Consider the following 26,133-nt stretch of genomic DNA (forward strand, 5'->3'; position numbering starts at 1 on the left):
CCGCGGGCGGAGCGCCGGCCCGTGAACCGAGGGGTCGCTTCCCAGTCAGGGCACCGGCCTGGGTGGCGGGCCGCGTCCCCAGATCGGGGGGCATGGAAGGGACCACCACACACACGTCAATGTTTTTCTCCCTCTCTTTCTGCCTCCTCTTTCTCTAAAAATGAATAAATAAAATCTTCAAGAAAATGCTACTTGCCCGGGTCCTGTTCCTGCGACCTGCCCTCCCCCTCCTTGTGCCCAAAGGACACAGAGGTCCTCAGCTATGAAGGCGAGGACAGGGGTCAGGGAGCACAGTCCCCACCTGGGAGGAGCCTGAGGTCCCAGAGAACCACCGGCGCAAATGACCACAGAGAAGGACCGAGGGACAGAGGAGCAGGAAGCTTCTAGCAGGACCCCAGCGCTGTGGGTGGGGAGCGGTGGAAGTGCGAAGCCCCAGGCTCTCCGTGGAGGTCGGCCTGCGGGGGGCCCCTCCCTGGGGGGGACAGTCAGCGCTCCGCCCCACGGGGACAATGGGCCACGGAACCGCCTCCACAGCCCTGGGGCTTGTGCCTCTCTGGGCCCCTCCCTCCCTAGACTGCGTTGCTAAAATCACATTTTACGGCTGCGTTGTTAAAAGGTGGAGCCCCGAGCAGGAGGGACGGCGGCCTTGGGCGCCCGCCCCGCGGCCCCGCGGACCTTCATGGTGGTGAAGTTCCGGACGCGGTCGAACTCAAACACGATCTCCACGTAGCCGCTGGCGGCGCTCTCGTTCCTCCAGCCCACGTAGTCGTAGCCGGGCCAGACGTGGTGCTCGTGGGTCTGCGTGAAGTCGTCCAGGCCAGACACCCCGTCCGTCAGCTGGCCCAGCCCCTCGGTCATGCTGCTCGGCCGGGGCGGGGGGAGAGGGACAGGCGCCGCGTGAGGGCCCGCCCGTGAGGGGCAGGTCTCCCCCCGCGGCGGCCGGGGCCCGGGGAAGCAGTCCCCACGGAGGGGCCGGAGACCCCAGTCAATACACGGGGTCCGGCGCGAATACGCCCCCTGTTAGCACAAAACCTCTTAGTACAAAGTCATGCGCCTGCCCTGTGGCGTCACAGTATCACACTCAAGCGCACCATGGACATTGTAGGGGAAGCGTTCAAATTGAAACTGTAAATTTTGACACCTGTATCGTGACTCTACCCGCCACAGGCAAGCAGCCCCCGCTCCTGCCGGACCCCGTGCTTCGAGCACGGACCCCCTCGGCCTGCGTCCGCGCTCGATGCCCTGTCACAGACAGGCGTTGCAGGAAACGCTCGGTTTTGGTTCCCTCTCCCGGAGCAGAACGCTTCAGCATCATTGAGTCATTCCCCGCTCGCTCTAAGCTACCGTAGCCTTGCCTATTCTTAAATACCGACTCTAACGCATCTCTTTATACGGACTCAATGCTGTCAACTGCGTTCATTCACGAATCCACGAGGGAGGGAGGGACGGAGCGAGCGAGCACACAGCCCCGACCGCCGCCTGCACGGCCCCGGGGCTGCTGGGCAGCTGCCTCGCCCCCGAATGGGCGGGGTCCTCGTCCAGCCCGTGGGTTCCCGACTCAGCCTCCGACGCCCAACCGGGCATCACACGGAAGGGCCGGGGCAGGCAGCCCTTTCGCCCCGTCTGCGGAAACGGGGGAGGGGTTAAAAAGCGCAGATTGGCAGTTGCAGAATCGCACAGCGACGTGGAGTCCCACCCAGGGAAGAGCCAGTGACGTCCTGACAACCGTGCGGGGCCAGGCGGGCGCCCGGCTCCCCCGCCGAGCACTGCGGAAACCACGCACGTGCCCGATGACTACGCCGGACACCTGGAACCGACGCACACTGACACCGAAAGGAAACTGTAGTTGCAACGTGTTTTTGAAGCCCTGCGGAATTTCAGCGCCCATTTTAATCCAATTTGTAGGCGAGGAGATTCACTGAGCAGGACGGATGCTGCGCCACGTGGCCAATGTCCCCGCGCGGGTAGCCCTCCCGGCCCCGGCCCCAGAGTCACCGCGGGCCAGCGCGCTGTTCTTCGCCCCCGCCCGCCCCCGCCCCGCCGGCCCGGATGTTCAGGCCCCAAACCAGGACACCGTCTGCCTCGCCAGCGTCGCTCCTACCGGCCTGGCTGATGGCGCGGCGCCCCGACTGCTCACCACGGCGATTCTCCCGCCCTCACGTGCTCTCGGGACCCAAATGCCCTGCGAGCACCCCCTGCCTGGGCCGCCCCCATCCTGCGGGGTCCCTTCCGAGCTCCCCCCACAGCAGGCCAGACCGGCTCCCCTGCGTGGAGGCAGCCCCTCCCCGGGACCGAACGCTCTCCTCGCCCGTCTTGCCGCCTGAGCCTCGCGGCCGGGGCAGGCGCCCTGGAGGCAGGACCGAGGGTGCCCAGCCCCGGCTGCACTGCCTCTCAGCTCACCCCTCCTCAGACCCCGGGGCACCCGGGCACCGCTGGCTCCTTCCTGTGCACGGTCCCGCATCCCTGCTGCGGCCGCATCCCTGCCTGCGAGCTTTGGGGCCAAAGGCGGCGCCCGGCTCAAGTACCCACCGCGCCCAGCGGGCCCGGTGCCCGCCCTGGCGACGGCTGATGCGCAGAGACAGCGGCCTGCGCCCCCATGTCGGCCCGCGGGGCACTGGGCCTCCTCGCTCCAGGGTCACCAGCCTCCTGCCTCTGGTCTGGGCCTCGCTGGGCTCTGACCACTGTGCCCAGGTCCACCTCTGCAGGTCGAGGCTGAGCCAAGCGACACACAGGCGCTGACACGGTGGACGAATGGCCGGGCTCGGCGCCCGGGGGACAGGTGGGGCGGGTGTCCCCCAGCCCCAGCCCCAGCGGGGGCTGAGCAGGCTGCCCCACGGGCCCACCCGGCCCGGTCCGTTTCTGGCCCCGCTCCCCCGCCCCGCTCTGACGACCGGCTCGCCCCCAAACCGCGCCCTGTTGATGCCAAGCCTCGGGGGTCCACGGCCCCTCACAGTTTCTAAGGCATTTACGGCTGTGGGGCCTCAGTTCCCGAACCTCCTGCCCGTCCGGCGGCTCACACCGGTAACTTCAGCTCCGGCGGCCCCCTGCCTCCGTACGTCAGCCCCTGTTGGGGTCGGACCCCGCGCCCGGCGGTAAGGGTCACAGTACGTGGCGGCCTCCTCGGAGCCACCTGGGAAGGGGGTAGTTCCCAGTCTCCCCGTCTCTGCTCTGTCCCCCCGGACCGGGCCCTGCCCTCCTGCCAGCAGAGGCTGCGTATTCGAGTTCGTCCATCAAGGAGTCCGAACTTTGGGCGTCTCTGGGCCACACAGGAGGAAGCAGCATTGCCTTGGGCCCCACGTGAAATACATTGTGATGTGTCATCACAAAAATATCTCACGATGTTTTAAGTAAATGTACGCGTTTGTGTTGGGCTGCGTTCACAGCTGTCCTGGGCCACATGCGACCCGCGGGCCGCAGGGGGGACACCTCTGGACGCTAAATGATCTCGCAATGCCCAGGGCAGGTTGGCTGATGGATTGATCGATTATTGACCCCAAGGATTCTCTTCTAGCGGCCACTGTCCCGTTCTGATAGGCAAAGAGCCCCGCGTTTACCTGTAGCCCACAGCTCCGTCGTAGACAGAATCGTTCAGGTAGATGACGGAGCCCCCGGGGAGCACCAGCTGCTGCCCGGCCGGGGCGTTGTAGGACACCAGGCCATCTGCCGAGGGAGACGCAGGCGGTCAGCACCTCCAGGAGGGCGCGTCCGGCCGCTCGGGCCGGCCGGCCAGCGCCAGGACCGCACGCGGGCGTGGAGCCCCGAGAAGGGGTCCGCCTGCTGCCGGGGGGAGGCAGGGCCCCCGCCAGGCCGGCTGCGCAAGGCCCCCTGCTCTCCAGCGCGCAGGGGGGAGGCTGAGCCCCCGGGGGTGGGGCCGCGAGCCCCTCCTGGACACCCACCCAGCCAGACGCAGCCGTACAGCTCCACCCGCATGCACACGTTCGTGGCGTGGTCGGTGACCGGGACGAAGCGCACGAGTCTGGCCACGATGGGCGGCTCCAGGTCCTTCAGGAAAATGTCGTAGGGGTTGCTGTTCCCATCCAGCACCTGGGAGAGGGCGGGGACAGCGCTGGGGTGACCGAGCCTTCGCCCCGTCGGACCCGCGCCCTGCGCTTCGAGAAGAGAATTACCCCTCAGCTTGGCCAGCGCTCTGGGAGCTCCGCTCCGGCCCCACCGCCCACGCCGGGTCCCCCGCGGGCCAGGGCGGGGCCGCGATGCGGATGCGCAGCCGCGCACACAGCCCGGGACGCCCCCCCTGCTGCCGCGGGGGCTGGGCGCCCGCCGCCTACCTGCCTCCCGTGCCGGTTCCGCCAGGAGATCCAGCGGTTGCCGTCCCGGCTGTAATTGATCTTGTACATGGGGGCAAACTCGATGCCGTGGCCCCCGGCGTGGCGGCCCTGGGTCCCCACCAGCGTGATGAAGTGCAGGGTGTGCAGGTCGATCTGCAGGAACTCCTTGAGGTCGTCTGGCTCCACCGGGACCTCAGGGCACCAGGCCCCGTCCCCTTCTTCCGAGTCCAGCCTGCGGCATGAGGGGTGGGGGACAGGGACACCGTGCGTGAAACCCTGGGCGTGCGTCCCAACCCGGAGCAAGCAGCTGCCCGTCCTGGGGAGGGGGCGGGACTCCGGGCCCGGCGGACCCCTTCGGTTCACCCCAGTGGTCAGACGGCAGCCATCGCACCCACGTTAGGCTGCCCCCCGCCCCCGCCGTGGGCCCAGGGCCCGGAGGACGGCCACCACTGGGGGCGAGAGGCCTCTGGGTCGCACGGGGCCCAGTCCCATCCTGCCCCGGGGTCTCGGTGGACGTCCTGCACTGCGTGCCCCCCGACGGCTGTGCACGAGCCCATGCCAACTGTCTCAGCGTGGTGACGCTGGCCGCGCCACCAGGGGTCAGGTCCCGGGGTGGGGAGGGACAGGCCCTGGGTCCCCGGCGTGGGCCGCGTCGCCGGCAGGAAGGGCACGGCCGCCGGCAGAGTGGAGGCGCATGGCGGGCCGAGGGCAGGCGCGTGTCGGGCTGCCCGTGAACGGGGCTGTGAAATCGGCGCCAGGCCCGCGTGGGGACGTCTGGCCGCGTCCCCGCTTCCACACAGTGCGCCCTCACCCACAGGCGTCACTGGCTCCTTGGTGCCCGTTTCCTACCCGCCCCTGCTCGCCCTGGGCTCTCGCAGGTGGGATTTAGGGGGCGCTGTTCCTGCGGCGATGCCAGGGGGGCAGAAACCAACGCTGCTCCCCCAGGGGATTAGATCACGGGTCGGGGGGCGGGCCCAGCGAGCAGGTGGCTTTGACAAAGGAGCTTGAGCCCCCGGAGGACCCCACGCGCCTCGCTGGGCTGCCCGTGCCTGAAGGGAGGACGCGTGGGGGCCTCACCACTGGCGTGTGGGCGCTTCGCTCAGTGCGCGAGGCTTCACGGAGAAGCCGGCGGGGAGAGGCCCAGGTCTCTGACCCCGGGGTCCTGCCTAGGCTGCCCCTTCCCGCAGCATCCCCGCCCACCGCGAGGAGGCAACGCAGGCCCCTGCGGGTCCGCGGACCCCCGCCCCGTGGCGGCTCGTGGCCGCTGTGGTCGGGACATCGCCCGAGCAGCACCCACGGCCCAACCCGGAACCCTCCCGGCGCAGCGGCGCCGTGAAGCCCTGCCCATCCCCGCCAGCCCCGCCCTGGGGGCGGCCCTCACCTTCCATATCGGGCAGCCGTGGACTCCGACCACTGGCTGGACGCGGTGATGTCCTCGTCCGGAATGTGGCCCCCCGACATGCCCAGGGGGTAGCGGCACACGGCTGGACCGGGAGAAACCAAAGACAGGACACCTTCATTCGTCTCTCCGGAGGCCCCGGAAGAAGGGACGGGGTCATTGGATGTGGACAAGGTGGCCTCAAGTCTCCCGAAGTCCCCTGTGACCCCGGCCACATCACGATGACCCTCAGCCTCTTTCTCCTCCGGGCTGCGCCCCCCACCCGGGTGCCCCTCGATCGTCTGTGCCCTGACCCCAGGCCCGGCTACGCTCCGGGCCAATCTCTGACAAGCACCCAGCACAGCACACTGGCTGACTTCTCCTTCCCTTCGGGCAACGCCCGGGGCCTCGCCCTCCTCCCCCTCCCCCGTCATCAGCAGGTGCGCGGGTCCCCAACAGTTTTTCTGCGCGACCCGGGCCCCCGGCGACCCAGAGCATCCCCTCCAGGGAGCCGGTTTCCGGGGACCAGGGCGCAGATCCGGCGGACGCTCCCGTGACGGCGCCGAGCTGGGGCCCCGGACGCTCAGAGACAGGCCTCCCCTCCTGCCTGGGGCGGGGGCCGGGGGCCAGGCTTGCTCTCCTGGGTGAACCAGACGGGCAGAGAAGACACGGGCAGAGTGCGGGGAACGCTGGGCTTCAGTGCGGCAGCTGTCAGACAGCCACGGGCAGCGCCCCCCGAGAGACCGGCGCGAAGGCGGCGAGTGTCAGGACGGCACCGGCGCCGCCGTCACAGCGGCCGGCTGCCCGGGGGGCAGCGGCGCCGGCAGAGAAGGCAGAGTGGGCGGAAACCCCGCGGCAGCCCGGGCCCTTGCGGGCCCGACCCAGACGAGAGCCTGGCACGCGATTTAGGGCCCATGCGTGCAGAGGAGATTTCCAGGGTCGAAGCCGAGCGCCTGAGACCAAACGCGCGGGCCGGGACGAAGGGCGGATGATGCACGGAAGCAACGGTCTCCACGGAAACATCCACGGAAACCACCCAAAACGAGGCGAGACAGAAAGCCAATCAATCGGTCGACCCAAAGCTAGAGCATCAGTAAGATGCGGACGGAGCGCGTCAACCTCCCGGCTCGCAGGTTGACAGACCCCTTGGAGGAGAGGAGGCAGGAAGACAGGACACTACGTGAATCAAAGACGGGGGCAGCGTTTTCGCGTTTAATGAAAATTCTACACCCAAGAAGCTCTGTGACACAGAGCGCAAGAAACACGAAGAAAACTGTGTTATAGGATGTCAGGGCCCAATTGCTAAAAGCTGGCGACAAAGAGGAACTTTTAGGAGACAGAGAAAAGAGACGTGTTTTGAACGTAGGACCAGAAATAAAGATGGCAGCAATTCCCCGCTCAAAGTGGCAATTCCACAGGAAATACAGGAGATGATTTTAAACGTTGTTCATATCTCTAAGTGGTACTTGACCAGTTAAACAAAAATGATCATATAGCGCGTGGCTTGCAACATACACAAACATAAAATGATTGTAACAGCATAAAGCCTTAAAGGCGAAAAAGCGAAGTTATCTGTTCTGTGCAGGGACGCGAGGACGCCCGGAGACCGGCGGAGGGGCCAGCGTGAGGGCAGCCGGGCGCGCCGGGCCCGCCGGGCGCTCCCAACGCTGCTGGGAGATGACACGCCGCACACGCGCGACGTCGCGGGGAGAAGCGCTCGGCGGCGAAGACGTCCGCCCGCCCCCACCCTCGGAGACGGGCATTTCTGTCTCGACAAAGCTGTTCCAAAGCTCAGAAGGGAAAGCGAGGGTCCCAGACCAGTCAAAACAGGCTGAGAAAGCACCAGTGGGAAAAGAAACCACCAGTGAGACAGCGCGAGGAGGGGCCCCCAGGAGCCCGGCCCGTGCGACGGCCCACGGAGGGAACGTCGCTCGGAGCCTCCGCCGGCTCAGGTGGCCGGGCCTGGGACGAGGGCCTCCGATCCCTGGCCCCTCTTTCTCCGGCCCAAGGCTACCACGGCCTAGTTCCTCCAAACCCAGAAAGGACGGGGCGACCCGTGAAAGCAGCCGGCACGCAGGGCGGCCCCCCACAGCCGCGCTGCGGGCTGCCCGGTGTCCGCGGGGCGCGGAGGCTGTTCGGCCAAGGCCTCTGCTGCCCCAGCTGCAGTCCCCTCCGAAGCCACAGAGGCGTCCCCGGACCAATTCCTGCTGAGCCCCAGGAGGGGACCGAGCTGAGCTGGGTCCAGAGCCGGGGGCCGGGGGCGGGGGGCGGCGTCACAATGCATCGCCCCCCCCCATGAGGAGGAGGCCAGCGAAGACGGCTCCGCGGCTGCCCCTGGGGGCGGCCAAGTGGGCGGAACATGCCGAACTGTCCACGCGCGGCACTAGGTCCTGCCACTTCCGGAGACGGGCCCCCGAGGCAGGTCACTACGCCCCTGCACCTCTGTTCCTGGCCTTGTGTCGGCAGCGCCGCAGACCCAGCCCGGCCCAGCCGAGCTGTCCCCCGCGAGCCACACACGGCCCAGGATGGAGGCGTCACTTCACTTAGAACAGGAGACTGTTCTGTGATGACGTGTCCCAGTGTATTTAATGTGTGACCCAAGACGACTCTTCCTCCTCCAGTGCGGCCCAGGGACGCCAAAAGGTTGGACACCCCCCGCTCAGAACGTCAGCTCCTGGTCCCCGTCGCCGCGCGGTCCACGGCGCTGTTTGTAGCTTGTTAATTCACCTGCAGTGGCTGTTGACGCCCGACTTCCCACCCTGACCTGGGAGGGGTCTCAGGAAGCTGGGGGCAAAGAGGAGAGCGGGCGGGAAGCCTGGGGCCGTGGGGGAGACGTGGCGTGAGCGGGGGGACCCGGAGAGCTTCGCCCTGGCGAGGGGCTCCCACCCGGCGGCCGAGCGCTGGCCCCGAGCGTGGCGGACGGGTCGCCGGCTTTTGCGTCCGCACAGCGACGGCCTCCTTCCCCCGCGCAGTGTGCACGAGCCTCAGCTGCGGCACCACGTGGCTCAGAAGAAGGTTCCGTGCGTGGACTCCCAGGGCCGGGTCGTCAAGCCCGAGAAGCCAAACGGAATCAAGATGGAGAAGTTCGTCTTCGACATCTTCCGAGACGTTGGACACCCCTCTAGACGAAGGACTCGGAGCACTGAGGGCAGCGGGGCTCAGCCGCTGGCGGGGGAGGTCATTCCTCGTGGATACTGCGTTCGCGCTTTCTTAAGCGGCTCCGAGGTTTTATGGCTTAGGGAGGCCACTTACTTACGCGCCCAGCCTTGCAGGTTAGTAGCTATAATGGTGCTTCTTTAAGGAGATTCTGTGAGAAATTACGAGTTCACGTGTGTCCACTACTGGGGGCCACGGCACTTAGCAAAGGTCAAGAATTATTCATTGTGTAATTATTTTCACTTGGACACATTCTAAAAAAAGATTGGAGTCAGCTTCCAAAGCTGTATAAGACAAGAAAGGAAGGAAGGCAGGAAAGAAGGGAGGGAGGAATGTAGCACAGGGGAGAGAAAACGGGGACTAGGGCCAGCTGGGCGATTTCAGGTTAATAGCCAAAACGCGTGGCACCAGGTTCCAGATGTTTGGCTGGTGACAAGCCTCAGCAGGGCTCTGAGCTTCCTAGCGGCCAATTCAAAAGTAAAACTTAGCACGACTCACGCTGGCCACGAGGTACCCGTGTGGTGGACCTTTTGTCCCATGTGGTGGACAGAGAATCTGCTGCCCCCGGAGAAGAAACAGAAGAACCAGGGCAACCCCCCGGTGGTCTCACGAGGCGCCGACGGGCACCGAGGCCGCGACAGCCAAGCGGCTCTGGGTGGAGGTGGAGGTGGAGGCGCCGGGAGGGGACGGAGCCTCCTCTGTGGCCGCTTTAGCCGATGGTCAGTTTGGGGCAAGGGGTGGACCGTGGGCCCAGGCAGACGGTCGCTGCGGGACAAGCCCAGAGCTTCCAAAGGGACCTGGTACTGTCCCCTCGAGGGGCTGTGTCTTTCCCGCTCAGCACGTGGCAGGTGCCGGGCTGTGGAGTTGGCAGCGCAGACCCCTCGGGAGACGCGCTGCGGAGGCTGAGCTGCGCTTTGAGTCGGACGAGACAAATGTCAGAGCTCAGGGCCCGCCAGGGATGGGGCGCCAGACGACACACAGGAGTCTTTACGAAGCAGCGCAGGACCAAGCTCCCGCCCGGCCCGGGACCCAGAGCGAAGAGGACCCTGCTCCGCCCGGTGGAGGCGGGCGCTGCGGCTTCTCGGGGGGCCGACCAGGACGTGGGGCCCAGAGCCCCCGCGGAAGCCCAGGGCGCCGGCCCGCGTTGGAAGAGGCGACCAGCCCGGCGTCACGTGGCTGCCCGCGGCGGGGCACCTCAGGCCGGGGGGCGGGGGCGCTCAGCACTGCAGCCCAGGCGACGTCCGTCCATTTGTGCGTCCGTCCCTCTGTCACCTCCTGGCTCACTCTGTGCTTAGCACCCCCGCCATTTAAAGGAGCCTCGCGAACTCCTCCTCAGCTTCCTGTCACCTCTGTGAGCTCACGTCCCTCGCGGCCTCGTTTAGATCGTCTTTTGCAGAGTCCGCCGTACCCCTCGCTTGCTGTTGGAAGCAAGTGCGGTGACCGGTGTCGGTCACGGGTCCCCCACGATCGCCCCCACACACCCAAGACAGTGGCCGAGGCCATAAACCTCTGGGAAGCAGGGAGCAGTCACAGGTCTTTAAACAACTCGTCACCTCCTACTCGAGGTCAGCTACCCCCATCCCCACAAAACCTCACAGTTTTCAATGTCTGAACTTTACTGCGTGTGTGTCCAAACCACCAGAAAATTCTGGGAGGCCAGTCCTGCCACATCCATGCTCTGCCGAGGCCAGCTGCTCAGACCAAGAGCCAAGTCAACAATCAGGCCGTTCTCCCCAGAAAAATACACCGTCGCAGAATTGCTCGGCCCGGGCCCTGGGCCCCAGGCCCGGCGTCCCCCGCGGTTTGGCAGGCCGACGCGGGCTCGGCAGGACACCCCCAGAGGTCGCCGAGTCCCCCTCGAGGCCTCGGGGACCACAGTGGTCACTAACGAGCTCATTCTCTCTCTCTTCCTCCCTTGGCTACTTGACAGAAGCCATTGTTGCACGGTGTTGGGGTTACTTAACTTCCTTCTCTTCCAAAAGTAACGAATCCCAGCCCTTCATGTTTGCTCGTGACTTCCCAAAGCCCGTTGCCCTCCGCGGCCTCCGCTGGCCCCTGCGAAGCGAGAGCTGCTTATGCTGCCCATTCCCTAAGGGAGCCGAGTGCGAGCCACCTAAAGCCACAAGGCTGGAGACAACAGAGCTGGGACAGGGGTCCAGGCCTGTCCCCTCCCGCTGCCGGGCGGAGCCCCGAGCTCTGTGACCCCAGGCTGCCGCCGCCACGCCCCCTCCACAAGCAAGGCCTCGAGGGCAAGAAGAACCGAGGTGGCGACGGTCCGGACGGCGGCTGGGGGACACCGCTGCTTGTCTCAGTCCCAGGACGCCCTGGCCCCGGACGAGCTGACACGCGGCGGCAAAAGGAGCCCACAGCCTGTCACGGCGCCCGAAACCGGCACAGGCACGGGCGCTGTGCTTCCGTGCGCCGAGAGCGGGCTATCGGGGAAAGAAACGAAGAAAACAATGCCATCGGCAGTTGTGTGGAGAAGAATTAAAATGCCTCGGGATAAATTTAACCAAGGAAGTAGAAGACCCCCAGGTATCGAAAACTACGGAACGTGGACGAAGACAATCGAAGAAGACACAAAAAAGTGGAAAGATATTTCATGCTCATGAGTGCAAGAGTCAATAGTGTTTAAATCTTCTGCCCAAAGCAGCCTACAGATCGAAGGCAACCCTTGTCAAAACTCTGACTGCATCTTACAAGTAGAACAAATAACCCTACAATTTGTATGGAATCACAAAAAAACCCTCCAAATAGCCAATGGAGTCTTGGGAAAGAAGGACAAAGCTGGAGGCATCACGCTTCCTGATTTAAAACTACGTCACAAGGTTACAGGAATCAAAACAGCATGGTATGGGCATAAAAATAGACACACAAATCAATGGAATACGATCGAGAGCCCAGAAAGAAATCTGTGAATATGTGATCATTAATTAATGATAAAGGAGCCAAGAATATAAAATGGGGAAAAGACCATTTCGTCAGTAAATTACATTGAGAAATGAACAGTCACATGCAAAAGAATGAAACTGAACCTCTACCACACAAAAACCAACTCCAAACGGATTAAAGAATTGAACATAAGATCAGACACCATAAAACTCTTTGAAGAAAATGCAAGCAGTAAGCTCCTTGATATGGGTCTTGGAGGTGTTTTTTTATTTTAATTTGACACCAAGAGCAAAAGCAGAAAAAGCGAAGAACAGCACGTGGGACCACGTCAACCCAAAAAGCCTCTGTGCGGCAAAGGGAACTGTCGACGGAATGAAGAGACAGCCTCCCGGATGGGAAAAAGGGTACCTGCAAACCGTCTGTCTGTCAGGGGTCAATATCCACTAATATCCAAAGCATGTGAAGGACCCATACAACTCGATAGCAAAAATAAAAAACAAAAAAAAATAATGGAGGGGGGTCTGATTAAAAATGGGCAGAGGGTCTGAACAGACACTTCTCCAGGGAGACACACGGGCAGCCAACAGGTGCACGAAAAGACCCCCAACATTTCTGATCACCAGGGACAAGCGAGTCAAAACCACAGGGAGGTGCCACCCGCACAGCGTTAGAATGGCCAGCGTATCCACAAGACAAGAAATAGCAAGCGCTGGCGAGGACGTGGCGAAGGGGACCCCTTGCGCGCTGTCGGTGGGGTGTGCCTTGGTGCGGCCACTGTGGAAAGCAGTGTGGAGGGTCCTCCACAATTGAAAAACAGCACCACCGTGTGACCCAGCGATTCCACGTCTGGGCGTTACCCGTAGAACACGAAAGCGCTCACTCCGGAAGGCGCCTGCTCCCCGCACCCCGTGCAGCACTATTTGGAGGTGCCACGGCCTGGGAGCACTCTCAGCGCCCGTCGACAGATGAGTGAACAAAAACGCGGTGCGTTTGTTCAACGGAATATGACGCGGCCACACGAAAGAATGAAATCTTACCATTTGCAACAATAGGCGGGGACCTGGAGTTAGGCTGCGCGAGACGGGTCAGAGCAAGACAAACACCACGTGACATTTCTCATGTGTGAAATCTAAGACAGCAAAAGCTACAGCGAAAACGAAAATAACAACAACGTAAAACACTCGGCTCATGGAAAAGCAAACCTGCCGATGGCTGCCAGAGACGGGGAGCGGAGGAGGGGAGAGATGGCCGGAGGGGGTCGGCAGTTGTTGAAAAATTTAAAAATCACATGAAATCCAGACTCTAACTTAGAAACCCAGAACCCGCGCCCTGGGAGGCAGGGTGGAGGCGGAGCGAGGGAGCCGAGACGCCTCCTCAGACCCTCAGGATCCCAAAGTCACAAGGCGCCTGGTCCGGGCGCCACCGGCCTGGGGCCCCCCCGCCCCCCGGGGCCGCGCACACTCTCGTTTTCTACACGGGCCCCTGGCCTTCCTCGTCTCCGCTCGGACGCTCTCCTTCCTCCGTCCGCCTGACCCGGCGAAGGCTCCGCCGCCAGCTCACGCTCACACTCTCGTCTCTCACAAGGGAGACACCTGAGACGGCCTGGCTGGGCGACACCTGAGCCGGGGCTGCTCCGCGGGAGGCCAGGGCACCGCGGCCGGGGCGCACTGCCCGGGGGACCGGCAGCCCGGCTCCGCCCCGAGCCCCGCCGGGGGCCTTGGGTAAGTGACCCGATGTTTCGGGGACTCGGCTCCTCCTCCGCGAAGCTGACCCAACGGACGACCCGCCGGACAAGGCCACCCGGAGGGTCACAGGGGCTGGCGCCCCGGCCAACGGCTCCCAGCATGCACTGCGGGCTCGGTGCGTGTCTGCCGCCGCGCTCCCCGAGTCCTGCACTCTCTCGCCCCCTGCTGGCACCATCGAGGGGCGGCAGGGGCCCACGGGTTTCTGTGTCCCCAGAGGGAGGCACTTTCACTGGCAGGAAGGAGGCGGGAGGCCGCCCCGGGGGGGGGCGGGGGCTGAGCCAGCAAAGGCGCAACCAAGGGAGAGCCAGCCCAGGCACCCCTGGCCCAGCTCACGGACGAGAAATTCGACCCGGGAGGCCTCGCCCTCCCCGGGCCCGCTCGGGCCGCATCAAGCCTACACGCACACGCCACACGCACACACCGCACACACCATGCACACACCCTCGCGCTGCGCCGGCCCCTTGGGGGAAGCCCAGCCCTCGGTGCGCTCGCAGCAACTCTCTCCGGGCAGCAGGGCGGGGACCGCAGGCAGGGCCGCAGCAGCGGGTGTGCTGGTGTAGGAGGGGGCGGCAGCCTCGCGGGGCGGGGGGCGGGGGGAGGCGCCCACGGCGCGCCCGCCTCGTTAAACCAAACCCTTCCTAGGGACTCTACCTGCTGCTGGCTACGCAGCGCCTGGGAGTGGAGTTTCTGCAAGGACAAGGGGGGCATCTCCGCAGAAGACCTCAGGCTGTGGGAAGGGAGCAGCGAGAGCGCCCCCCGGAGCCCAGTCCCCACAGGCGAGGCCCTGACCCTCCGCCCACCTGGCCTGTGGGCAAAGGCGCCTGCGAAGACTTGGTGGCAGGATGCAAAGAAAAGGTCACGGGGGCCCGCGACCCAGGAATTCCCCTCTGGGGACACCCCCGGGGAACGGAGCCCGCACATGCACCAAAGGCCTGGATGCACGAGGTCACAGGACATCTCTTCACAACAGGCCCGGACTGGACGTGGCCCAGACTCCCCCCGCGGCAGACGGCGCGGCTAAAACACACGCAGAGTAACGGCACGACAACAAGAACCGTCGCAAAGGCACCAACAGCGTGACACCCGTCCGAGACAAATCGCCGCACGAAGGAAGCCAGACACGGAGGAGAATTTACGTGTCATCGGTTGCCACTTACGCAAGCGCGAAGCCGGCAGAACGCGCTCGGGCACCGAGGGGGCGCCAGGGCCTTGCCCGTCGGGCCGGTGCGGCGGGCGGCGCGCAGCGGCGCGTTACCTGGGTTGACCTGAGCTTTGGTAGCAGTCCAGACGGGCAGCAGCAGGATCAGCAGCAAGGGCGTCCTGGGCAGCGGGGCCATCTCCGGGGCGGCGACCGACCTGCAGCCTGCAGCCCGCCGGGGCCGCGGGGAGCCGGGGAGAGAAGGACAGGGCGTGAGTGAGGCGACGCCGTGAGACCGCCGCGCGCCCGGCCCGCCGCGCGCCCGGGGTTCGCTTCCGCACCTCGGACTTCGGATCCCAGACCCGAGAGCCGAGGGGCACGTCGGCCGTCTCTCGGTACCAGGGTTTTCCTCGCACTCAGGGGTCGAACGGCGCCAAACTCCAGGCGGGCGCGGCGTCTCCGAGACCAGCACTCGCACAAACCGTGAGCGACGAGGCAGTAAAACCTACACTTACAATGTCTGCATGACGTTGATGTGGACGCCAACATCACGCAGAGAGAAGCGTTCGGTGATCTTACCATGTTGGCCTCTCATAAGGTGCACGGTCGACAGCATCCTGACTCAGGAGCTGCGGGTGGCACCGTGGACGTGCGTCCCTGGCACGGCCACAAGGTGACGGGTCGGAGCGAGGCACCGCACGCGCTCATGTGCACTCAGCAGAGGCGCACGTGACCTCATGCGCGGGGATTTGTAGACATGTGTGCACATGCGCAGGTCACGTACATGCACATGCCTCCTCGCTTCATTCCCCGGGCAGGTCGAGAGCAACGACGCCCCAAGAGCAAGGAGCAGACCAAGCGCCCAGACCCCGTCCTCAGCACACGGGCAGCCCCGGCACCCCCGCCCCCCACGCCCGCACCCGGCGGAGGCGCAGTAGGAGACCAAGGACGATGGGTAAACCGTCCAGAATACCAGCCTACGTAAGAAGCTCCTGCGACTCAACAGCAACAGTAAGAGTATGAAGAAGAATCGGATTAAAAAATAGGCTAAGGACTCAAACAGGCATTTCCCCGAAGACAGAAACAGCAGACAGACATATTAAAAAGTGCTCCGCGCGGCTCACCGTCTGGAAGTGCGAATCCAAACCGCAGTGAGCTGCCCCTCCCGCCCGTCAGGACGGCTACGGTTAAAAACATAAATAAAAAACAAGCGCGGGCACGGATGTGGGGCAAGGGGGCCCTCAGACACTGTCGGTGCGATATTTTTTGAAAGCAACAAAACGTGGAGCAATCCCCCGCATGACCTCCCGCACCCGCGGCCGCGGGCGGGCTCTGGGCACTGCGGGACCACGGAGCGTCCGCGCTCCGATCCCAGGCCCCCAGGGCAGGTCTTGTGTTGCTGCCGCAGCGAGTGCCGGTGACAGAGAGAGAGGGGTGCTTGGCGGGTCGATTGATTGCTAGATGCATGAGTAACAGACCCACGGGCAGGACAGATAGGTAGGGGGTGGACGATAGATAGATAAATCGATAGATGATAAATAGACAAATCATAGATATCACAGACAGACGGAGGATGGCAGCTTACAGAGAGGTGACAGATACGTCAGGTAGGATACGCGGAGACGATGCACAGACAGGAGACAGAATAGAGGAGGATGACAGACAGAGGCGGCAAACAGCCACGGAACGGGCAGGCATCACGGACACGCAGGTGGATGAAAGGCAGACGGCGACGGAGATTTGGGCGCGGGAAGCAGCGCCTTGGGGCGCGGCGGGGCGTTCACCGCGCGGCCCGGCAGGAGCAGGCCCCGCCCCCTGGCGCAGCGTGGGGAGTGGGCAGCGGGCGGCCTGGTGCTGCAGACCCTCGTCCTCAGCACACGGGCAGCCCCCGCGCCCCCGCCCCCCACGCCCGCCGGGCGGCCTCGCGGGCGTCGCGCTCCCTTCTCTCCCCCACGTCTGCAGAGCAGCAAACGCCGCCTTTCCCCCCGAAGCCGCGCTGGGTCCCGTGAGGGGCAGCTGAACCTCCACACTCGTCGCCATGGGCTGTCTCTGCAGCTACCGAGGCCTCCGTGCCCGAGCCTGCAGGGCGGGTCCCTCGGATAATGACTGTGCGCCGTGCGGCACATGGAATCCGGCCTCCCGTGGGCAAAACACGGGCCAGACCGCTCCCCGCTGTGTGCAAGGACGGGGCCAGGGCCTTGGGAGAGCAAGCCCTCCCAGCGTCCCCCGGGGTCACGGAGCCTCGGCTCTTCGGGAACACAGCCCCGCCCGGCGCTGGGCGCGTCTGGCCGGCGGACAGTTGTCCCTCCAGACAGTCCCCCTTCCCGGATCCGAAAGCTAGAGGCAGTCTGGGGTGCCTGCCGCGGTGGCGGAGACACGGGTCACCCATTTCTGCAGGGCCCATCTCTGGGCCTGCGCAGGCCGGTGCCTGCCTCCTGCAGAGTCAGTGGCGGCCGGCGCCTCTGCCTGAGGCCGGCCAGGTCTTCCCTGCGGGCAGGAGGGGCCCCGAGGTGACGAGCCCGCATGGGGCTTCCGCAGGGACCGCGGGGGCTGGGCCCGCCTGCCGGGGGGACGAGGCCTTGGTGGGGACAGGGAACCTGCAGGCTTTCGGGCTTCGCGGTCCCCTCAGGGGTCACTCGACACGGGGCTTTCCTTTCTGCTGAGTCATTTCCATTTCAGATTCACCAGCAGGGAAGAGCCCTCCAGGGAGGATTCAACCGTCAGCACACAAGTATGCGGAGCTTGGCTTTGGCAGGAGACGGCCCCAACACACACGCGCGTGCGCACACGCGGGCACAAGCCCGCAGCCGCCCCTGCGTCCTCGCGTTTCCCCTTGGTTCTCAAGCTCTGCTGCAGCCCCCTCGCTCCCAGCCCCCGGGGGCCCCCGCTTGTATGTGCTGAAGCTGGACTGGCACGATGACCCGGGGGCCCCCGGCCCTGTGCCACCCCCACCCCCGCTGTAAAACGCAGCCCCTAGGGCAGAGCCAAGGTGGGGACGTCGGTCCCGTCCAGGAGGCGCAGAAGACACCGGGAGAAGCCGCCGACCCGGGGCACGGGCCGCGGGACACAGCCCGGGAGGCGTTGTTGGCGCGTCACCCGCTGGCGCCGAGCGGGGGCGTCACCCCTTGCGTCCTCGTGTGATGAGGGGGCGGAGGGGAGGACACACAGCGACAGCCGGTGCCGTCCAAGCGCAGCGTGGCCTGCGGCTGCCCCGCGACCAGCGTCCCTGAGCCGGGGCCCCGCACGGACGGGCCCCCTGGCCTGCCCAGCCCAGCCTGGCCGTCCCGGCTCCGCGGCACCAGAAGCTCCGACCCCGCCGGCTAAGGACACGAAGCTGCAGGCCCCGGCCCGGGGCTCGGGCTGCAGACTCCACCACCCAGTGGGCGCGCAAGGACGGCAGACAATAGATGCCCCCCCGAAATCAACAAACTGGATTTTAAAAAATACTAATAAAATAAAATCAAAAGAAACGTGCAATGACAGCTACAAAGTTAGGTTCTGGGCCTCAGGATGCTCTCACGCCAGGAGGGAGGGCTCCCCAGTGCGGGGGGGCGGGGATCGCAGCCACAAGCTCCCACGGAGCAGCCCCCGGCCCAGGAAGGCTCGGCTCCCCGCTGGTGGGCGTGTCGGGGGTGCGGGTGGGAGCAGCTCCGCCCCGGCACCCGGGCTACCGGCCCTGGTTCCAAACAGCCGGGCTCAGCGCACGGCACGGCGCCGGTCCGGAGGTGGCCCCCTCCCACGGCCCTGCCCACAGGGTCTCACGGGAACGAGAGCTCTGCTGTTTCAAATGTCGCAGAACAAACACAGCGGCTGCCCGGCCCCTCGGCCCTCCCCGCCCTCCCCGCCCTCCCCGCCCAGGCCACAGAGGAGAGAGAAGCCGTAGCGTCCCCTTTGGGAGCCCGCGGGCCGTGTCTGGGAGGAGAGTCACCAGGGCCGTGCCGCTGGGAGCCCCGTGGAGGAGAGCGGGGTCACTCTGGGACAGGGGCCCGGCCGCAGCGATCGGGCCCTGCCAAGCACGGTGGGCGCCAAGCCCCAGGCCGCAGGGCCCGCGTCCTCAGCTCCAGGGCGGGCAGGAGAGTCCAGCCAAAGGTCTCACGGCAAGGAGGCCAGCCCCCGGCCGAGGCGGCCCCGCGGGACCCAGCGGCCAGCGGCCCTCAGCCGGCATGGAGCCGCGGCCACTGCAGCAGGAAGGATGCCCCCGGCCGCAGGCGCATCTCCGGGGGACCGGCCGCCCCCACGAGTGTGCTGGATGCAACATCCGCAGAGTCCCCGGTCGCCCCGCATGCGGAGCGCGTCCCTGGCAGCTCGGACGCCCCCAGACTGTTGCTGGATGCGGCGCGGCCTCCGGGGGAAGGGCCCCCACCCTGAGACTCAGGCCCACGCACTGCCCCCCACAGGCCTGGCTGCTGCCCTCGGCGCCCCGATCCCAAGTGCTCGACCCGCAGAGGAGGTGGCAGAGGTGTGACAACAACGTGAGTTTAATGGCAACGCGTGGGCCGCCTTCCCAGGCTTCAGGTTCCTCTCCGATCAGCTGGTCTGTGGCGCCTCGAAGGCCCAGGACAGGGAGGCCTGCGGTCAGTGAGCTCCCGCTGGGACCCTGCTCAGCGGTCACCCGGCAGCCGGGCCGGCGGCAGACGGTGTCACCGTCCCACGGGCTCCCAGAGGCTCTCAGGTCTCGGGTCGGGCCGGCGGCCAGGGGCACATTCGGCCACTGGGGCCAGGACACCGCGGCAGGTGCCCAGGGCTGGGCGCCCGGAGGCTGCGCACAGGGAAGCGCGGGGCAGTGGGAGGCCCGCGGCGCTGGCATCGCGGCTGTGGCGCGCGTGGGCACCCGCCTCCGTGGGGCGCGGCGGCCCGAGGCGGCCCCTCCTGAGTGACGACGCTCGTCCGAAAATGGTTGTGAGCGTCGTCGCACTTGGGGGTTGTTCGTCGTGGCTGAGAACAGGACAGGTGGGACCGGACGCTAAGCCGGGGAAGAGGCCCTGCCGCGTGTCGCCTGCGTATTTGCAAGCGCACACATCTTCCTACGGCTGAACTTCCCCGCGGCCCCGGGCTCACCCACGCGTGGCTGTGCCACACGACGAAGCCTGGGCTGCCACGTGGACAAAACTGAGGGCTTTGTAGAACAACGTGATCCGCGTAGAGAGGAGAAGAACGAACTTGAGAGAAGCTGGCCGTGCACTCGTTTCCTCGTGCTTCCCGTGGACCAGACAGACATGGGGAGGGACACACGGCACCAGCCCAGGGGGCCCTCGCAGGGGCCAGCCTCGCGGCCACGCTCGGCCACCAGCTGTCATCCGGCCGCACCGCCCTGTCCGCAAACCGACGCCGTCTGCGCAAGCCCCCCGCGCTACAGCGATCTCTGCGCTTCGTCTTCCACAGAAACCGCACCTTCCACACAGGACCCACGACACGGGACAGGGCGGCGCGTCCAGAATCAACGCAGAACCGGGCTGTGGGGCCGGGCCCCGGCGGCGTGTTCGACGGCACACGGGCCGCGGGATGAGCTCCCCGGTCGACGCAGAACAGTTGCTCCTGACAGCCGCCGCCCCGCCCCCTGCCCCCGCGCTCACGGGCACCGCGGCACGTGCCCGCGCCCGACCCCTGAGCGGCCCCCTCCGCACGCCCTGCCCAGCGGGTGCTGGCGGAGACCCTGGGACCTGCCCACGGTTCCGGGCAGCCCAGAGCCGTCCTCGCGGCCCAGAAAGCGCAGGCGCGCAGCTGACAAGCTCCTCCTCCGGTGAGTCAACGGGGCGACTTCAGGCTTGGGAAGCACACCGATCTCCCCCACCCTTGTCGTCTGAAAGCCCAGGACAGGCCTCCGGGGACAGAGCCCATCCCTGAGAGGCCGTGACTGGAGGGACAAGCTTGCAGGGGACCGCGGAGGGGCTCGCCCTGCCCCGACACTCAGGACACCCCCCGGGGCAGGGGGCCGGGGCCGCGCAGCTGGAGCCAGGGGGGCGCCCACCCCACACTCAGGCTGCTGCCGCCGCCCCCCAGGCAGGCACAGCAGCGTGGCCGGCGAGGGAGGGTCCCTTAACTGCAGTCTCCACACCGGGCTCCCTGAAGGCGCCCTGAGCAGCCCCCGCGCGCCTCCGGGGGGCCGCCCTCTGGCAAGCGGAGTGTGCCCCGCTGCGTCTGGACGCGCGCCCCGCGAGCCTGGCCACTCGTCGGCTGCCCCTGCGTCCCCGCTCCCGCCTGCCCAGAGTTCGGCCTCGTCCAGCCCAGCGTCCTGGGAGGCAGTCCTCAAGCAGACGGACACGAAGAGAAACGGGAAATGCCGGCCCCCCGCACACCAGGGGATTCGGCTCTGCCTCAGACGGGGTTCACTCAGTCGGCCGCTGCCCGGCCTTCGTTATCAGCAAGTGTTACACAAGCCGTCGGGGCGAGAGGGGTGGCCCTCTGACTCTGTCTAACACCGCACCCCCCACCCATCCCCCCCCCCCGGCCAGCTCAGAGGGTCAGCTCTAGGCCGGGTCGCCCGGCGTGGGCTCAGCTCTCAAGTCACAGAACGCTCATGCCTCGGTGTCCTCGCCTGGAAACGGGATTTTAACAGCAGCTGTGCCCAAAGGGACCGTCGTGAATAAATGAGCTAATACCCCGGGGAGCGTCTGGCTCGCTGCGCAGTTTCTGCGGTCGTCGACCCTCGTTATAAACACCTGGGGCTCGTCTCGGGTCTCGGGGACTGTGTTTTGACCGCCCCGAGGCCATGGCCGGGGCTCACACACATTAAATAGTCATGACACTGCAGCCCTTTGGCAGCAGAAAGCCCCCACCCCCACCCCGCAGCTCCAACAGCGCGGGGCACCGGCGCAGGCCTCCAGCTCCGGCCCCTGCGGGACGTGCTTGGCCCAGTCTGTCGCCCGCTGCCCTCGCTGCCCACGGCCTGGGCCCTGCAGCTTCCCGCCGCGGGAGGCCCCGCGGCGTCCGGCGCTCCTGGCTGGGGTTCTGGTGCCCTGGGCCGCACAACACGCCAGGGCCACCGCGCCTCAGCCGTGAGCCACTCCGGGCTCACCTGGGAGCATCCATTCCTGGTTCTTCTTAAAAGCTGCCTCTAACTGCACCCCGGCTGAGAGACACGTTCTAGCCCACGATCCCAGTCTGGGACTTCCGTGAAGTTCAACAGCAGATGGAGGGGGGGGTCGGCGGGGGCGGGGGGGAGTGTCCCTTGCAAAAGCTGCAGCTCACCCATGGGGTGAAGCTGGGGCTCGGGGCCGCTGTGCCACCACACCCCAGCGAGGAGGAGCTCGGCAGGAGCGGGGACAGCTCAGAGGGGCCGGTGGGGGCGGCCCCCACGGGAGGCGGGGGCTCTGGGTAGCTAAGCCAGGGCCTCAGGTCCAGAAATCAGGGTGGGCAGGAAGGGCCGGGCAGCTGCAGGAGGTGGGTGGGCGAGGGCAGGGTGGGAGGGGGCCCCGAGGCAGGGGTGGGCCGGCCCCGAGGGCGTGGCCGGCAGCTGCATTTCCAGCGGAGGGCGGGGGGCCGTGAGGGGCTGGCCCTGCAGTCGCCCACCAGATGGGCCCTGTCGGTGTCTCTTCCCAAACCCGCCCTGCGGCCGCCAAGGCTCCGGGACGAAGGCCAGGGGCTCGGCTTGGCCCAAGGCGGCTGAAACAGGACACCGGCCCACAGGGAAGTGCCGCCGCCAAACACACACACCCTGGGCCAGAGCAGGCCGCGCCCGGGGCCAGAGAGGGGCCGGGAAGGGGGCCGGCCGTTGCCTCCCCGCCGCCCAGGAGCCCGGCTCCCCAGAAAGGAGGGCCCGGCTCCAACCCGCCCCCCGCCTGCTCACGCGCCCCCGCCCGTGGCTGAGAGATCCACCAGGGACCCTCGCCGCTCTGCGGAGCTGCTTCTGCTCGGTGCGAGGCGCGTCGGGTTCCCTGGGGGGCTCGAACCAGCGCTGGGCACAGCAGGGGGCCGGAGCCGAGGGCGAGCCCCAGGGGCAGGCAACCTGCAGGCACACGCGGGTAGCCCGAGAACAGGCTGGTCGCTGATCTGTTGCTGCGGAGGCTGCCGAGCCAGCAGCCGGGAGCCTCGCATGCTCCAGGCGTCGCCGCTCAGCGCTCCCACGGGCTCGCGGTGCGACCCAGGCAAGTCCCTCGCCCTCTCTCAGCCTCACGCCTCCGCCGCGCAACGGGGCTGGGACGGCGGCGCCTGGCACGAGGCAGCGCGGCCCGCGAGGCTGCTGTGCGCGTGTTTGAAGCACAGGCACCCTCAGCTCTCCAAATAACCCTTTAAGACGACTTTTAAGAAGTCCGCCTGAGAGGCGTGGGCCCTGTGCTGTCCCGTCTGAGTCCCAGCTCAGCTGCCTTTGGCCCTCGGGCCCAGCAGGTGGCCCTTGTCACCAGGGACAGCGCCTCCCTCTTCCTCTTGCCTCTCCCGCTGTCTCACCTCGTGAAGAGCTCCCATTTCCGCGCGCAGGGGCCGTGGCGGATGGGAGACGACGCCTGCCTGGCCAGCCGAACGCTCAGTGCCGTCCACAAAGTTTGACTCGTTTCTAGACCTTACGTCTCCGCTTTAGCGCTCAGTCGCCACGGCGATGCCACGGGAGCTAGAGTCAGGTGTCAGAGCCTCTCCATTTCCCCGGCAGGTCCGCATCCTCTGAACGGACCCTTGAGGCCGGACTGAGGGAAGGAGCGCAACGTGGGAACTGAAAGGCAACACTCGCGGGAGCGAGACCTCATGGAGCACACGGTTGCCCGGGTCGCCACGCGGATCGGGCCTGGCTTTGTGAGCGAAGAGCCTTGTTCGGCCGGCACGGCGTCCCATCCGCGACGGCGGAAGCTCTCGCAGGCTCCTGAACACGCATCGATGGTCCCGCAGCCGCCGGGCAGCTTCTGCCCGCCCGAGAGCTCGGCCGGAGGCTCGGAAGGCAAAGGCACTTCCAGGGCGAGAGCAGCGGGGCCGTGGGTGCAGCGGGAAAGGAGGCGCAGAGGGCAGCGGACGCCTCGTCCGGCCCAGCCCCGGGCAGGGGAGCCCGTCCGAGCAGCCCACACGGGGCAGGCGGGCGGAGCCGCGCGACAGTGGCCCAGGTCGCCGGCCACAGGGGGACAGGGTAAACAGGACAGCGAGGAGACATTCAGCTACAGGAGCGAACGGTTTGTGATTTGGGTTCAATACGAGGGTGAGGGGGACAGGAGCAGAGGCGGCCGCGCCCAGCGGGCGGTGGGCCTGTGCTCAGGGCAACCGGCCCTCGGGCGGCGCCGCGGGGTCAGCCGTCTGCACGCACGGGAGCCGCCCCACGGATTCGGGGGCATCGTTGTGCATGCGGCTACCTGGCAGGTGTGTCGCGGGCTCTCTCTGCAGCCGTGGGCCACGTCGCAGCTGCCGCCCGAGCCACGGCCCCAGCCCACGGCGCAGCCCGACCCCCGCCTGAGCGAGCGAGCAACCCTGAGTCCCAGCAAGGCAGGCACCGCTCGGGCAGATCGCAGCAAGGGGCCCGGGGCCGGGTCTCCATCGCCGGCGGCAGCAATTCGCCGAGGCGCCGACCCGTGGGCCGCAGTGTGGGGCCCGGGGCCCCCGCCAGCACCCGTGGCGCTGAGGACACGCTCGAGTCGCCCTCGCCCCCGGCTCTCCTGGGCCTCCTCCAGCCCGCGTCCCAGCGGCCACGGCGGCGCCGTGTGGCCCGGGACGGGGTTGGGGTAGCCGTGGCCCTGGCGCACGCACACGGCCCCGCTCCGTGAGTCACGCATCGTCGCCCTGATGGACAGATTCGTACCCCACACACGGCGTTTCCACAAACAGAGCTTAAAACCAGGAAACCTGCAGATTTTACGGAGCCAGTGTGGCCTGTGGTTAAGAGCACAGACTCAGAGCCAGCGCCGCCCGAGCGCAAACCCTGGCTGACCCGCCTCTGCGCCTCGGGCCAGACGTCACCCCTCCGAGCCGCGGGCACCGCCACAGCTACCTCTCGGGGGCCTGGTAGAGCATCGGCACCCGCCTCACGCTGAGGGCAAGACCCCGAGGAAGCCGCGCCGGCCCTGACCGGGGCCGCGGCCACGTGCTGGCCCTCACCGGAGAGACACGGGGGTCCTGCGCGGGTCCGTCCGACCCCAGCCCGCGTCCCCGGGGGCCAACGCCCTCGAGCACCCCAAAGCAAAGGTCGTTTCCACTGCCCGTCCTGTCATTTGCACGGCACTGCCATCTCCGAACCCGCCTCCATCCAACTTCCCAGAACCAGCGCTGTGGCCCCGGTCGGCCGGGGGCTCCGAGCAGGCTCGGCCGCCGCGTCAGAACAGCCCGCGCGCCGACCCCAGGTGCCGGCCGGCGCCCACGGGCACGGCCCCCGCCGCCCCTTGCGTGCTTGGTCTGCGCACCCTGAACTCTCATCATTCATCGCGGGGCCGGCATTGAGGAGCTCAGGGTCCCAGGACCGACGGCTCGCTGTCCCCAGCCCCGAATCTCTGGGCACCAGGCGCCCCCTCCCTGCACAGACTCCGGGTCAGAGTGTCCGTCCAGCGCCACAGTCAGGCGAACCCGAACCTCGGGCCGGAACACCAGGGCGCCTCCCTGTGGCAGCTGGGCAAACGCCCCCCAGACCTTCTCCACCCCGACCCCCGCCCCCTGCCCCTCCCTTCCTGCCCAGCTTCAAAGCCCCTGTTCCAGCCACAAGGCAAGTGTCTGTCACCCGCCCGGGAGCGTCGGCCCAACCGTCTGCAAGGGGCCGGCCCGCGTTTCCCGTGCGCTCTGCTGGGGTGAGCGTGGAGCCTGCAGGCGCTCGGCCCAGGGTGGCCGGCCCCGGCCCCCCCACAGCATCACCGGCCCCCGACCCTGCAGATGTGGCCCGGTGGCCCGTCCTCTCGGCTGCCATCTGTGTCCACCCGCGGTGCGTGGACGCGAGGATGCGAGGTCCCTGCGCCCCCCACCCCCCACTCTCGCCGCGCTGCCGACTGAACCTCCCGTCTTCTCCCAAACCTGACACTTTTTATATGACGTCCCGCCTTCTGGGCTCTCGCAGCACCAGGACCGTGGGGCCCTTGCAGTGTCCCCTGCCCCAGGCTGCAGGGCGGGGGTCCTCCCCCACTGGGGACCCTCAGAAGGAGCGGGGTGGTGAGAGAGAGCCCGGGGTTGAGGACAGGGCGCCCCCTTCTCTCTGCTCTGCCTGCCGCCTGGGCCTGTGAGGTTTCATCTCACGGCTGGAGACCCGAGTCAGAGGCCGCAGGCGGGGCAGTGCCGGGGAGACGGAAGGACACGGGCCGCGGGGGACCAGCCCCCAGCGGCCGGGCGGAGGCGCCGTCTCAGGAGCAAAGCGGGCGCGCGGCGTTCGCAGCCCTCGGCCCCGCACGCTCCCACTCGGAATTTCCTGTGGGCTCTTCCCACTCTTGAGGGAAGCTGAGCTCATCTGGAGCCCTTGGCGGAAGGAGTCGGCGCGGTGGAACCCGATCACAGCTTCGGCGGGGCGGGGGCGGGGCGGGGCAGGGCGGCCTCAGACCGCGACGCCACCACCCAGCGCGCCCGGGCGGGGCCTTCCCTGCCGGCGCGGGGTCGACGCGGGACTGGGCCTCGCCACGGTGGACGGCGGAGCAGAGGTGGCCCGGGGCCGGA

At 66.9% G+C, this 26,133-nt stretch overlaps 1 protein-coding gene across 1 annotated transcript in view; it reads right to left on the reverse strand.

Moving 5' to 3' along the window:
• DDR2 (discoidin domain receptor tyrosine kinase 2) overlaps nt 1-14,820 on the reverse strand; it is a 28,882-nt gene extending 14,062 nt beyond the window's left edge. The window contains exons 1-6 of the mRNA XM_054587580.1: nt 14,713-14,820; nt 5,668-5,770; nt 4,287-4,518; nt 3,897-4,044; nt 3,555-3,660; nt 676-859 (exon numbers count right to left, since the gene is read on the reverse strand). Coding sequence (XP_054443555.1) covers nt 676-859; nt 3,555-3,660; nt 3,897-4,044; nt 4,287-4,518; nt 5,668-5,770; nt 14,713-14,794 — 855 coding nt within the window. The 5' untranslated portion in view covers nt 14,795-14,820. The remainder of the gene's footprint in view (nt 1-675; nt 860-3,554; nt 3,661-3,896; nt 4,045-4,286; nt 4,519-5,667; nt 5,771-14,712) is intronic.
• Between the last annotated feature and the right edge of the window lie 11,313 nt (nt 14,821-26,133).

The sequence above is a fragment of the Pteronotus mesoamericanus genome, unplaced genomic scaffold (assembly GCF_021234165.1).
Source record: "Pteronotus mesoamericanus isolate MK-2021 breed Mesoamerican mustached bat unplaced genomic scaffold, CSHL_Meso_final scaffold_1186, whole genome shotgun sequence".
In the NCBI taxonomy this organism is placed as follows: domain Eukaryota; kingdom Metazoa; phylum Chordata; class Mammalia; order Chiroptera; family Mormoopidae; genus Pteronotus; species Pteronotus mesoamericanus.